At 38.5% G+C, this 14,388-nt stretch overlaps 2 protein-coding genes across 2 annotated transcripts; both read right to left on the bottom strand.

The window, feature by feature from the left end:
- Positions 1-5,318: 5,318 nt before the first annotated feature.
- Positions 5,319-8,404, bottom strand: NPC6 (non-specific phospholipase C6). The gene is made up of 3 exons (XM_021962601.2): positions 6,790-8,404; positions 6,246-6,422; positions 5,319-5,942 (listed from the first exon to the last, which is right to left on the bottom strand). The coding sequence occupies exons 1-3, from the start codon at positions 7,901-7,903 to the stop codon at positions 5,644-5,646; spliced, it is 1,590 nt and encodes a 529-aa protein (XP_021818293.2). The 5' UTR covers positions 7,904-8,404; the 3' UTR covers positions 5,319-5,643.
- Positions 8,405-9,550: 1,146 nt separating this feature from the next.
- LOC110760351 (CBS / octicosapeptide/Phox/Bemp1 (PB1) domains-containing protein) lies at positions 9,551-14,382 on the bottom strand. Its single transcript, XM_021962597.2, has 15 exons — positions 13,958-14,382; positions 13,561-13,729; positions 13,031-13,199; positions 12,757-12,889; positions 12,493-12,663; positions 12,252-12,330; positions 12,049-12,162; positions 11,837-11,903; positions 11,535-11,640; positions 11,388-11,446; positions 10,865-10,974; positions 10,630-10,763; positions 10,338-10,423; positions 10,158-10,247; positions 9,551-10,024 (listed from the first exon to the last, which is right to left on the bottom strand). The coding sequence occupies exons 2-15, from the start codon at positions 13,695-13,697 to the stop codon at positions 9,842-9,844; spliced, it is 1,638 nt and encodes a 545-aa protein (XP_021818289.2). The 5' UTR covers positions 13,698-13,729; positions 13,958-14,382; the 3' UTR covers positions 9,551-9,841.
- Positions 14,383-14,388: the final 6 nt, after the last annotated feature.

Below are 14,388 nucleotides of genomic sequence, written 5' to 3'. Positions count from 1 at the left end.
CCATGAGTTGGAAGGAAGTGAAGATATTTCACAATCTTTAAGCGAGGATGGGGAATTGACTCCTAATCCAGTAATCGCTAAAGAAAGTGACAATGATCTGCAACCTAGTGGGAGTATACCAAATGATGGTACACCGCTAGAAACTCAAGATTTAATGGTGCGCAAGAGCAAATGAGGAAATATTCCCCGTCGATTTTTTGAAATTGAAGGGGAAACTTTCTTGTGTACTCCAATAGATGAAGAAGAGCCTGCTTCTTATAAGGAAGCGCTATCATCTTTAGCTAGTAAAGAGTGGATGACTGCTATGCAAGATGAGATAAGCTCAATGGACAAAAACAAGGTCTGGGAGTTAGTTGACCTTCCGCCTGGGCGCAAGACCGTTGGAAACAAATGGGTCTTGAAAATCAAACGCAAAGCGGACGGTTCAATTGACAAGTACAAGGCACGTCTTGTGGCGAAAGGCTATACTCAAAGAGAGGGTATAGACTATGATGATACTTTCTCCCCTGTGGTGAGATTTGCATCTATTCGCCTAATCCTCGCTATTGTCGCACAAAAGGATTTGAACCTTTTTCAAATGGATGTTAAGATTGCATTTCTCAATGGAGATCTAGACGAAGAGATCTATATGGATCAACCAATGGGTTTTGAGGTCAAAGGACAAGAGCGCAAAGTTTGCCGTCTCAAACGTTCTATTTATGGCCTCAAACAAGCGTCTAGACAGTGGAACATTAGATTTCATACCTCAATCATCTCCTTTGGTTTTGAGATGGTTGAAGAAGACCACTGTGTGTATCTAAAACGATCCAAGGAAAATGTTCAGATTCTTTCATTGTATGTTGATGACATTCTCATAGCAGGAAATGACATGGATTCCATTGTCGCCACTAAGAAGTGGTTGTCCGCAAAGTTTGAAATGAAGGACATGGGTGAGGCAAATTATGTGCTAGGAGTGAAAATCATAAGAGACCGTTCAAAAGGACTTCTCGGTTTGTCTCAAGAGACTTACATTAAGAAGATACTTGAACGTTTTCGTATGCATCACTCCAAACCCATAGACACACCAATGGAAAAAGGATGTGTCCTAACCCTTGACCAATGTCCTAAAAATGATGAGGAAAGAAACCAAATGACCAAAGTTCCTTATGCATCTGCGATAGGAAGTCTAATGTACGCTATGTTGTGTACACGGCCAGACATCTGTCATGCAGTTGGTATGGTGAGCCGTTATCAAAGTAACCCTGGACCTGCTCATTGGAAAGCAGTAAAGAGAATTTTTCGATATCTGCAAGGTACCGCTGATCTTGTCTTATGCTACCATGGTGGCGATTTGAGACTTAGAGGTTACAGCGATGCAGATTGGGCCAATGACAGAGATGAACGTAAATCCACCTCTGGTTATGCTTTTATACTTGGAGGTGGAGCTATCTCTTGGTGTAGCAAGAAACAGTCTTGCATAGCCCTATCCACAATGGAGTCGGAATATGTTGCTTGCTCAGCAGCAGTTCAGGAAGCTGTTTGGTTAAGAAGATTCTTGCAACGACTAAACTATACAGCCAAAACCTGTGAGGCAGTACTTGTTTACTCAGATAGTACATCTGCTTTGGCATATGTAAAGGATCCGAAATACCATGGAAAATCCAAACACATAGATGTCAGATATCACTATATCAGACAGAGGGTAGCACAAGGAGAGGTTATATTAAAGCATATCTCAAGTGGCAATATGGTTGCTGATCCTCTCACTAAACCCATTGCTAGAGATGTGTTCCTTTCTCATATTAGGAGTATGGGACTACGAAGGTTTTAGTATACCTATTTTGTAATTGACTTTATTATTAATGCAATGTTAATCGTTTTTTCCATGGTACTTGTTCTAGAATGATTGATATGGTTTTTGCACAAAGATTTGTCACCAGGCTTGAGTCAGCCCACTCACATGGGAGATTCACCTTGGCGCTAAGATAGCGAGCAAGATGAGACATTTGTGTTATGTTCTAAAAAGCTTAGACAACATATTATGACATATATGTATATCTGCGCCCAAGTAGGCAGCAAGATAAAACACTTCTCTAAATGTCGCCTTAGTTGGAGCTAAGATGAGACCTTGAAAAAGGAAAGAGGTCGATCATAGAAAATTTCCATAAAATCTATGAAGCCTGTATTGAGCCGAATGTGAGATTCCAGACAGGCACCGAGAGGGTGACTGAGACTAGAACTCAAGTTAGACATTTGTGTAATGTCTAGACTAAGATTCGTATGACGTATGTCCAATTCTTGGACAAGTGACATGCTCATTTTATGAGAATACGTCATAGCATACATTTTATACTGTATGTGCTAGATGCGATCGACAGTGGGAGCGATGAATGAATCCCTGCTTCATCACTATGTGAGCCACTTGGATCATTAATTAAGATCCTAAAAATGTACCCTTAGTTGACTTTAGCCTATGGCATGAAGAGGATGCTTGATGTTGCTACTTTAGCTTGTTTTCCTAGGATCAATTATAAGGTCTCAAGGGGCATGTCTAAGAAAGCAGTTAAGTCTAGTTGGATTGATATAAGCGCTTAAGGAAGGCTGTTCGACAATACACCATGTTTTTGTGACTCATAGCTGGCCAGCGTCTATGTCATATTTGTTGATGACATGTCATGAGTACAAAACATATTTGGGGTGAAGCACTGCTTTTATGAGGGGTTAAGAGTGCTGATACCGGTGTAGTTTGAATAAGTCTGGGGTATGTACGAGATGATTTCAAATGATGCACTTTTATTAGTTTGGTGATGACTTAATAAAATGTGCTCTTGTAGCTGTACGTTTTTTCTTGCAAGGTCGCACGACCCATTTCCTGTATGAGAAGAAGAGTGTATAGAAGAGGTTTAAGATGATTATGAGGTTATCACACCCTATGTGGGTGAGTGGGAGATGTAATAAAACAAGGTCATCACACCCTATGTGGGTGAGTGGGAGATGTAATAAAACAATGATTATGCACTAATCCTTGTTTTATGGCACTACACAAATTAAGGCACTTAGCCTTGTTTTATGGCACTACACTAATCCTTGTTTTAAGGCACTAAACCTTGTTTTAAGGCACTACCAACTTAATCACTAGTGTATGTTTTATGCTCTCTTGAGATGAGCTAAAACAACTCCTATAAATAGATGGAGTGTGTGCAAGTGAAGAGATGATGAGAAGCATTAGTGCATACTCTCTAAGTTGGTGTGTGTGAGACAAGAAGTGTGAGTGCATATCAAAGAGTTGTAGTGAGTTTTACACCCACAAAGAGAGAAACCTCATATCTCCCTAAACACTCTCCTTTAGGCAATTCACCAAGAGCCTTGGTCTTGGGTACGTGGAATCAATGGAGTAACTTTCATAGCCAATCCAACGACCTTGGAGACGAGGAACGTGTAGAATCTTGTTGGCGTGTTCGTGACGTGGAAGCATCTCGGCGGGCTAGTAATTGCAAGCGGTTTTTCACTTGGAATCTTCCGCAAGGTATGCAGTACCTTATTCCGAATATATATTAACGATTATTAACATTTATAAATGCATTTGGAAGTTTCCAGATGGTTTTTGCATTATCAAGTCCTAAATTGGCTCTGGTTTCATGTTGTTAATGGGTGGTTGTGGTCTCTTATGTAATCTGTTGTATCTAAGGCATGCTTGGTTTTCTCTTAGTCTTTGTCCCCATGATTTAGAACAAAGGGTGTCTCCATAATATAGAAATTCTCTGCTTTGTGAGGAACAGCAGGTTCCGATAAATATTGGAGGATGAGTTCAGTAGCGTCTGTGGAGAAAGTTGTGATGTTGATTAGTTGGAAAACAGGTGGGTGTTTATCTGGAAGTGGCCTTTCCTGAACCTGTTATTCATCGGGCATTTGGGTGTGTTTAATTTTAATTAGGGGAATAAGCTGATTCTTAATGTACTAATGGAGTAATAACAAGGCTTTAATTCCCAAACGGAGGCAGGCTTCTTGGTTCAGTCTGAAGATTACACATGTTGGTTCAGGCTGTTGTATGCGTTTGACGTAAATTACATGTATAGTCATACTTTTAGCTGTTGGTTCAGCCCTATTTATTTTTAAAAAATTAAAACAAAAAAAACACGGTAATCCCGCTCGGCTATACTGTTTTTAAACGAAATTTAAAAAATCCGGACGGCTATACTATTTATTAAAATAAAAATAAAAACAATCGAGTACAGCCGTGCGGCTATACGATTTATAAAAAACAAAAGAGGACCCTCCTAGCAATTAGGTGTCACGTGTCAAAATACGTATAGCCGTGCGGCTATTAGTTTTTTAAAAGGGGTATAGCCGCTCGGCGATACTATTTATTTAAAAAATTAGTATGGCCGAGCGGCTATACTACTAATTTCATCGCGTAGAACCTAGGCGGACCTTTTAAAAAGAATAGTATAGCCGATCGGCTATACTATTAATTTCAAAAAATTTAAAAAAATACCGGAGTACAGCGGAGCGGCGAGGCGATACCCTTTTAAGATATTATATTTCAAAAGTACAGCCGTGCGGCTATACCATTTATTAAACAAATTAAGAAAAAAACCCTACCCTTTTTGGAACTTTCCAGATAGAATCTTCTCTTTCTCATTTGCGCCTTGTAATTATCAATTGTTGGTATTTTGTTAGTTCTTCTTGCCCATCTCTGTTACCTACCCTACTTACATATGCAATTAATAGTTGGTTTTTTGCTTCATCAAGTCCTAAATTAACTCTGGTTTCATGTTGATAATGGGCGGTTGTGGTCTGTTATGTAATCTGTTGTATCTGAGGCATGCTTGCTTGGTTTTCTCTTGCTCTTTCTCTCCATGATTCAGAACAATGCTTGGGTGTCTCCATGATATAGAAATTCTCTGCTTTGTGAGGAACAGCAGCAGGTTCCGATAAATATTGAAGGATGAGTTCAGTAGCGTTTGTGGAGAAACTTTAATTCTATATGATAAGTAAGAATGTTGATTAGTTGGAAAACAGGTGGGTGTGTATCTGGAGGTGGCCTTTTCTGAACCTGTTATTCATTTAACATGGCCTATACTTGGGTGTAAGTAGTTTACTTCATTTCTTCATCAAGAATTTGGAATTCCTTCAAGTTGTAGCATTTACCATATAACCTTGGAGCATCTTTTTTCTTCATTAGTGGGTTTCTGCTTTAGGCTGAGTTGCTAACTGGTGAAGTTTGTTTTTTGTTTGATTTAATGCTAAATACACCCAAAAAACAAAACCCAAATTAGGTGAAGACTCAGCCTCTCACTTTGGTCAAAGCAGGATCATTGAAAGCAATTCCAAGAGCATTTAAATTTGAACTTGATGACTGCCTTGATTCTTCTGAAAGTAAAATGTTCAAAGGGTAACGCAACTACATATTTTAAAATTACACAAGCGAACGTGAAGGGTGCCCAAAGAGGTTTGAGCCCATGACTACCTCTTAATTTTCTATTAAGAAAGAAAGACACTTGTTTCAAGTGATGTAGTAGACAAATATAGACAACGGTTCATAGAGACGCATAGAAAAACAAGCAATCGAACACAAGCATTTTAACAATTTCCTAACGTTTTATATGGGACATGAGCACAAACACTGATGAATGTATAGAAGAGAGACCCAAGGAGGATGAATTAATTTTTAATCGAGGACCTTGTTGTGAGGGAAGATCTCATATCTACAATTGCTGACTGGTCTGCTCCCAAATTGATGGCCTCTTTGCTTGCTCTAATGAACCTTGAAACAGCACCTTTTACGTACCCGTGAGCTTGCTTCACGCTCATCTTCTTGCTCATTTCATCAGGGAAGCTGCTCAAGAAGTGGTCACCATTAAGTACACCAGCTAATTGGACTACCTCGCCCTGAAACTCGGATAAACCGGCATCTTCTTTCGCCTCTGTGCTCCTCAAAGGCACCACATCTGGCAAGGTCTCTACAAGAATTCAGTAGGAGACAGCTTCAGCTTTCTTCCATTGACAACCTCAATATATGATATATCCATTGAGCTACAAGTTGGAAAATAAAGATGATGCATGGGGCTCCACAGTGACAAATGTATCTTCATTTTTCTTTGTTTTTCCTTTTGTTCTGCTTAAAGGGATCAACTTTTCATGTTTCTAATCAATTCTCTTCTAACCCTGTTACTTTCTAATAGATCTCCAAATAATTTTTGTCATGAACACTGCATAAATTTGATTAATTCGGATTCTAGATAGATAGATAGATAGATAGATACCTGGGCAGTCAGTCCTGGGAGAAGTCAATTGCCCAACAACATGCTCAAATGTGCCGGCCCATGCATCTCTGTGAGTTAAGAAGTTAGACGAGAGGTTGAACATCTTCTTTATGGTGGCAGGGATTGAAGAATGCTCAAACTCAGAGTTTGGTGTAGGTCCTTGTGGACCACTCATTACTGCAAAACCAAATAAACATCAGTGCAATAAAGAAGTGAAACAGAAAACCCTTGATTGATTCTACTTTACACATTTCAGATGCTCAACAATATGCAGATGTAGCAATATGGGTTGACCCCAATACAATAACCCACCCACCAAATTCTACTTCTACTTGATCCACAGACACAATATGCACAACATTTTGAATCAAGAAATTCAGCCAACTAATCCAATTTAATTTGTACACTCAGAGACAGAAAGAAATCAAAAGATACCAGACAGATCCGGTAGAACAGGTAAGTGGACCAATATCACATCAATTATTGAAGGCTAACATCTAAAATTACAGCTAAGACGGGCCAAATAATGAGAATTTGAGCTTACCAGTTCCTTTCTTAATCCATGGAGAGACCATAATTGTCGGTACACGAACCCCAAGCCGATCAAACTTGAAGAAATATGGAGCAGGGCCACTGTTCCCATCTGGGTTAGGAACATTAACATAAGGAGTCTTGACATGATCAAAAAATCCACCATGTTCATCATAGGTGATGACCAAAAGGGTCTCATTCCACTGAGGACTTGCTCTCAGTGTCTCATAGACCTCCTTAACTAGTTTTTGCCCATTGGCAACATCATGAGAAGGGTGATCATCATTTGCAGGCATTCCCTTTAGATCAAAATAGGCCGGCTCAATCACAGTTAAACTTGGGAGCTTCCCCTTCCTGGCATCTTTCTTAAACTTCAAATCATACTGATGAAACTTAGAAATGTACTTCAATTTCCTCATATTTCTATAGAACATAGTGGTGGGTATGTTTTGAAAGTAAACACCAAAGTTCATGTCATTCTCGTGAACCGAATCAAATATGGTTTTTTGTGGATACCCTGAAGCCAATTGCTTCTTAACATGGCTTGTTGAGCCATGAGAAGTTGCAGAATACACAAAAAGCCTATTGGGTTGTGTTGGGCCAGGAATTGAAGAAAACCACCTATCAAATACAGCAAATTCTCGCACTAAAGCCGCATAAACAGGCACAGATTCAGGCCTAAAGCCTTTCATGACTGTCTCGGAGAGATTTGGGGACATTGATAATGCTTGCTCTACAAAACCAGTCATTGAAGGAAGGGAACTAGACCCAAATACCTGTTGCTCCACTGCTTCAAATGAGTGACCCGGATCCGGATCCACAAACTCAGCATCGTCTGAGTAGCAAATGGATTTTGGGTCTGCATTTTTGGTTGAAACAGGGTTGCATTCCTTGCCTGTGACACCATTGATTGCTGGATTAATGGCTTTCTTCATCCACCCAAGCATATGATCAAAGGACCTGTTTTCCATGACCAAAACCACAATGGTTTTGATGGGTTGCTGCTGCTGCTGCTGGGCTAAACACAAATGGGTTGGTTGGGAAGTCCATGACAGAGTGAGAAACAGCAAGAAAATGGAGGAAAATGAAGGTGGCCATAGGAAAGGTCTGGTCTTTGAACCTCCCATGTCTTTGTTTGCTAACAGAGAATGACACAGAGAGAGAGAGAGAGAGAGAGAGAGAGAGAGAGGTTCCTTAGCCAAATGGGTCTGTCTGGCTAATGAAGGAAACAATGAGTATGTGGAAGAGAATCTGAATAAATAATTACTGCATCTATGCTAGATATTTTTATTTAAAGAGACAGAGTGAGATAGAGATACAAGGGCGATGGATTTTTGGGTACAGAGTACAAGAGCAAGAACAGATGAGAAGAAGCTTCTGGTTTTGTACTGGTGCAATAGGCCCTTGGTGATGGTCTGTTTCTTTTGGAAAGAAAAAAGCAAAAGGCAACAAAAGGCAACAAAAGGAAAAGTGAATGTGATAACTACTCTGTGTTTATACAGAATTTGTGTTAAACATGGAAAGATGGTTTTCCAAAATCCATCTCTTTCGCAAATTCTGTTAACGTTGAAGAAGTGATTGCATGATGGCAAGGAACCACCCACTCACTGTATGTATAACAACTAGTATGAATAGCAGAATAAGAAGCAAAGAATGTCAAAGGGTTTGACTGAAATATATGAGAATATCCTGTGGCCTTTCTTCTTCTTCTGGTTTTTCATTGGGGGTTTCTTAATGTGATCATTTTTTGCTATCAATTAATTTGATATAAAATTAACTGTCAACAGCAAGCAAATTAAATTACGTCACTAAATATCAAAATCTACGTTAAGCTACAAAATTTCATATTCCGATCCGATCCGTCCGAAAATTAAATTTACAAATACCACTGAAAATAGCAGTTTCTGAAGAATTTGGGGGAACAGTCCGTGGGCGATGGAGATGCCATTTCCACCAGACAAAAGTTGGTGATGCCAATGCCAAAAATAGGCTAAATTATTCTGATAATGCTGTGCATGCGAATCATGCCACATATCTTGCAAATATAAAGATGATGTGAGATTTGATGTCAAATACAATAGGGCTCTTTTTATTCTTTTTCTCTTTTTTCACTTTGGAGAGTGGAGGCAATAGGCAATATCATATAATATGTACATTGCCATGTGAATGTGTGACTTCAATCTATCCTTTTAATATGTACATTATAACGATGGCCATGTTTTAAGGGGGTCCACATAAAGAGAAATATAAAGATTTTGATGAATTATTAACCAAACAAAAATGAGCATATATAAAGTCAAAATTTTCCACCATTAAAAACCAAAAAAGTTACAAAAATTAGAGGATTTTGGGCCAGGTGGGCCCAAGGGCCGACAAGGAAAATAAAGAATGCAGCTCCAAGACGGACGGCCCAGATTGACACCATGTGTCTGCTAGTTGTGGAAATTTTGTGGTGATCATCCACTAAGCCACTTTTGCTTCTCTCACTGTCCCACTACTGTGATGGAAGATTAGACATAAAAAAGAAGAATGGCATTGGCTCTGTGTAACTTATTTTCAGTTCATGTGTCCACTTTGAAATACAAAATTTACGTAGAACAAGAAGTTAAGTTTTCAATTTTGTGTTGAAAATATTCAAAACTTAAAAGCACTATGAAATATTATGTTTTTACAATGTCAATCACGATTATAGATCAAATGAGATCTGTATGAATACACTGTCAATATTCTGACACTCTAACAACATAACATACCACATGTTCGATACGACAAAATCAATCCAAATCCTCCGAATTCAAGAACTTGCACATTTCAGGTGGCAGCGTTTAATTTTTACACAAGTTCATGAAGTCGCGTGAGTACGCATCAGAGAAACAATCAAGCATGTAATTCAGCAATAATTAGAAAACGAAGAATTGAATTTCACTTGTATATGTGGTATAGTTTCTATAAAGAGACGTATGAAGCACAAGTTATGCCCTCCCTGCCAATTCCATTGAGGTCCCAGGAAGAGAGTTCTGCTGCTCTTGGAAAATCACTCTAGCCTTCTTCAAACAGAAATAGTATCAGTTGCCGGATCTCTTCAAGTACGCTAAAACGCCTAAGCCGGCAACAAGAGCAGCCCCAGCTGCAACGGTACTGTATGCTGATGACCATGCAGAATCTGCATAAGCATAATCCACACTTCCTCCAGCTGAACCCCTTCGGCGACCGCGTATTCCTGAATAATCCAAATGCAGTCTCAAACCCTGCAGAGTTGATCACTTCTACGTCAGACTTCACAGGAAAATTGATAACAGAAACTAAGACCTAATTCAGTTGCATACTTCACTATATTTTCTCTTCTCTAAGCACCAAGCAACACCAGACAGATAATCATACCTTCCAACCAACTTGCTTTGCATGTTCCACAGCTGCTACAAGATCATTATCTGATGCCAATATAACTTTATCACGGTCTTCGTCTTCATACTACACAATTTTCCACCAATTAAAAGAAGATTAGAAAGATAGAACTCGAGTCAGACTCAAAAAACATGTAAATTGTTATCTTAGAAATACCAAAATTTGAGGAAGGTTGTTGCGGTCAATGTCATCTCCCATTCTCTGAATAATGGAGGTTATAAGTTCTGTCAAACTCTGAATATCTAAAGAGAAAGCCATAACAGGGAAACCCCAGTCAAGAGCTAATGTTAGCCAAATTGTTCTTGTTGAACGTGAAATATATGCTAGATTAGGTGGCTCAACCAGGAAATCTGAATTAAAAGCCTAAAAAATATTGTTTGTTCCAATACACACACGAATATATATACACACACAGTAATTTGATGGGTAACTGGAACAAAGAGCATACTGCAAGTAAATCTATGCATTCGACCCCTCTTATCTTGAAGTTTGAAAGAAAACGTATTCGGAAAATTTGATGACAGAAAGGGAAGCGATCTCCCCGTCTCTGCTCCGTCAGAAGCCAGCTTCAATGACCCTTCACTGAGATGACAATAAAGATGCATAAACACATAAAATATAAAAAAATTGAACCTTCATGTTAATATCGATAACATATGAATATAGACAGATAAATATATAACCTTCGAGAATCCTCATCTTCCTCATGTGGACCTAAGGCCATGGCAGAATCCCAAAACTTTTGCATCATAGAGCTTGCGGCCTCATTGCTGACTCCAGCAGTATTTCCGACCTGGTTAGCAAAGACAATTATGTAAACAATTTCTTCTTTGCCCCCGGGGGGAAAAAGTATTAAACATCCAGAGAAAAGAGAACTGCAGAGATGATATGTTTGTTCTAGATGCCAAGGATCCTAAACAGCCAAAGAAAGTAAAGCCTAAGTTTTCCCCACTAGGATAGTTCAGAATTGTGAAAAGCATGTCATTAGTAAACAGGTCAAGTAAGGACAGCAAAATGAGAATGATGTTTCATGCCACATACATAATTTCAAACCCTTATTCCATGGATATATGTAAGAACTACAGATCAGTTCATCAAGTAATGCTGAAAGCATGAATAAGTGGATATATTCCTGTTATCCTAGAAAGATTATTGCAAGATTGACGTAAATCACAATAATTAACAGTAGGTAAAGACATGACTTACAGTAGCTACAGCAGCATGAGTGATATGAATTACATCAACAACAGCAACCACAGTTCCATCTGTATATGGCCATCCATAATCATCAGAAACTAAAAATCTTCTGTTACTTAACAAAACAAAAAAACTTTTACTATATCATGATTTTACCTCTGTCTACAACAGGAAGGTGCAAAAATTTTCCGTCATGCATTGTATGCAGCGCATCAACAATTGGTGTATCAACTGTGGCACATTCTGGATTTTGAGTCATGACCTATTAATTAATTCAAAAGAAAGCTAAGATATGTGGATAATTTATATTCCTTCACTTACACATAAAATGAAGTGTTCCTTGGAATCAGCAGATATTACAACTTCTGGCCAGATAAGAAAAGGACAGAGGGATTGAATTACAGTTTTCATCAGGATGGTCCAAAGAACAAAATTTCCAAACGGATAGAGACATGTACCTTCTCTACAAGAGTGGCCTTCGGAGAAAGATTTTGTGCTATTACCCGCATCAAGATATCTTTTGAACTGACAAGAATCAAAAGCACAATTCACAATTCATTTTATCTGTAAAACGATACAGTGATGACAGTGACAAGAAAGGATAATATTATTGAGAAAAAGGTAAAGTGCAATGTTTTTTACTTAAAGAAACAGAAGACAAGAAACTCACGTAAGAATTCCTCGTGGCTTGTTATCAATTGTCACAACTGCAGAGCTTACTCGCATCTCCTGCATCTTCTTTGTTGTCATCAAAACATTATCTGTTGGTGAAACTGTTAAAACCCTGAAAGACATATCTATCTGTTAAATTAAAACTTGTAAAATCTTCAACATCTGGCCACATAAAATAACAGACATAAAAATATTACCTACTTTGAATTTTCTGGAATAATTGTAGACAAGGATGGCCTAAACAACCGCTCCCGAAGTGTCTCAACAAATGTATTGGAACCTGCATCTCAAATAAAAAGCATAAAGTTAATCTTTGGTTTATGAGGAAACCAACTACTTTCCATTACATAAATCTACATAAGAAGGAAGTTATTCCTAAAAGCTGCAAAAATATTAAAGAATGTGATTAAAGAAATTAAAAGAAGAATAAATGTCTACTAACCAGAAGTAGATGTGCCCCAATGTTTTTCAACACCTTCCACAGCAGCAGCAATAGCCTTTCCCTTTTCAGCTGCCCTTTCCATTCGAGCAATAGCATCATATAAGCACTTTGCTATATCAAGTAAAGCAATGACCTCTCCATTCTCAACAACAGGCAAATGTCTGAATTTTCCTGTAAATGCAGAAATCAGCAACATATAGCAAGAGCAAGCCACTAAAAGATAGTATGTCTAAGAAGCAAATTTGCCTCTAATTTATTACTAACCTTGCACCATTTTTTGAAGGGCTTCAACAGCGAGAGTGTCAGAAAGAACAAAAATCGGGTTCCTTGTCATAACTTTAGAAACAAGCGTATCCTCGAGATTAAGCTCACGAGAAATTACTCTTGTTGCTATATCCTGCAACCACATAAACAAATAGATACATAAGAAAACAGTACGCCCACAAAATCCATCAAAACATACCAAACAAGTGCATTTTTAAGTTTTTCTGTGAATGGCATTTTCTTGGCAAATGTCACACTGAATTCAAAGTCATACCTTGTCCGTAAGTATTCCACAGAGCAATGCATTTGAGTCAGTTAACAACAAAGCATCAACTCTACGAGCAGCCATTCGACGACAAGCTTCTTGAATACTGGTATTTTCAGGTACTGTAAGAGCCTTTGATAGCCTCAAGCGTTTTACCGTACGCTCTCCAGTTAGCCCCCTGCCCCAATGCAAGCAGAGGAGATTTTTCTTACTAAGATTCCAATGCACAAACTTTAAATTGAGCAAGCCTATTTTCAACAAATGGCTTGTAAGTATCAAGCACCTTTTCCAACAAAAACTGATTCATTCTCAATACCCAACTTCTATGTCCTACAACCACTACATATTTTACTGTTTTACTGCTTTACAATAACACAAACGCGACTATAACACAAAGAAAATGAAAAATGTCACAAAATCAGTCAAAAACACAATCGTGGGTTTCTTCTTCACGCAATTCACATTCAACAAAAGCTCAATTATTTACAGAAAACATTCATTTCAATGAAAATTTTATATGAAAAAAATTGAATACGCACATGGAACGAGAAGCCGAAAAGGATTTACGGGCTGATTCAGGGCCTCCGTTACTAGCGTCAGAGGATTTCTTCTTGTCCTGCAACGATGTGTTCGTCAATGACAGACTTCTTCTAGAAGAACCGCCTTGACTAGCCATCGTCGCCTTTAATCAAACACCAATTTATTATCCTGCAGCAAAAAATCATTATCGCATTATAAAATCTAAATAATTATTGTTCAAAATATGAAAATATTTGACGAATTTCATTTCCAAATTAAAGGCCTGCCCAAAATAGAAGCTCCTGCACAATTAATTCTGAGGCTCATCGTTTACGACCTTTCGAAATGAAGAAATAAGGAAAATATCGCATTCAACGTATTATTTTTCTCGGACACCAAACGGAGATAGAAACTCACCGGACTTCTTTTGCACCCCTTCTTTTTCTCCTCAATAAACAGAAAAGAAAGACGGCTTCAGAATCGTAAATCAGAAAACCTCAACAAAAATCACAGCTTAGCCATTGGCCATGGCCCGGGCAATGGAGCTACAAGAAATTGGATTGGATTGGATTGGATTGGATTGGAATTGGATGGGATTGGAGGCGGTCAAGATTGAAGGGTTTGAAAACTCTTCAGCAAAATGAAACACTCGCGGTCGGGAATCTGGTCAGAAAATCGGAATTTTCCGGGAAAATACACCGACCGGCGAGAGTGAATGAGACTCAGAGAGAGAAATACCCTAAAAAATGGGACAATGAGATAGTGGGCCAATCAAAACCGTGCACGTCAACGCTTTTCTAACAGAAGTTTTCAAATTACCTCCAAATTTACTGGCGCTTTTTTGAGGC

The sequence above is a fragment of the Prunus avium genome, chromosome 5 (assembly GCF_965620075.1).
Source record: "Prunus avium chromosome 5, drPruAviu1.hap1.1, whole genome shotgun sequence".
In the NCBI taxonomy this organism is placed as follows: domain Eukaryota; kingdom Viridiplantae; phylum Streptophyta; class Magnoliopsida; order Rosales; family Rosaceae; genus Prunus; species Prunus avium.
This window is presented reverse-complemented; position numbering and strand designations above follow the sequence as displayed.

Excerpts from the sequence above, each read along its gene's own strand:
- LOC110760351 (XM_021962597.2), bottom strand. The coding sequence starts at position 13,697 with ATGGCTAGTCAAGGCGGTTCTTCTAGAAGAAGTCTGTCATTGACGAAC. Across the intron at positions 12,331-12,492 it reads TTGGGGCACATCTACTTCTG|GTTCCAATACATTTGTTGAG; the intron begins GTTAGTAGACAT and ends TTTGAGATGCAG. Across the intron at positions 11,904-12,048 it reads AAGCCACGAGGAATTCTTAC|TTCAAAAGATATCTTGATGC; the intron begins GTGAGTTTCTTG and ends GATTCTTGTCAG.
- NPC6 (XM_021962601.2), bottom strand. The coding sequence starts at position 7,903 with ATGGGAGGTTCAAAGACCAGACCTTTCCTATGGCCACCTTCATTTTCC. Across the intron at positions 6,423-6,789 it reads ATGGATTAAGAAAGGAACTG|TAATGAGTGGTCCACAAGGA; the intron begins GTAAGCTCAAAT and ends TTGGTTTTGCAG. Across the intron at positions 5,943-6,245 it reads TCCCAGGACTGACTGCCCAG|AGACCTTGCCAGATGTGGTG; the intron begins GTATCTATCTAT and ends GAATTCTTGTAG.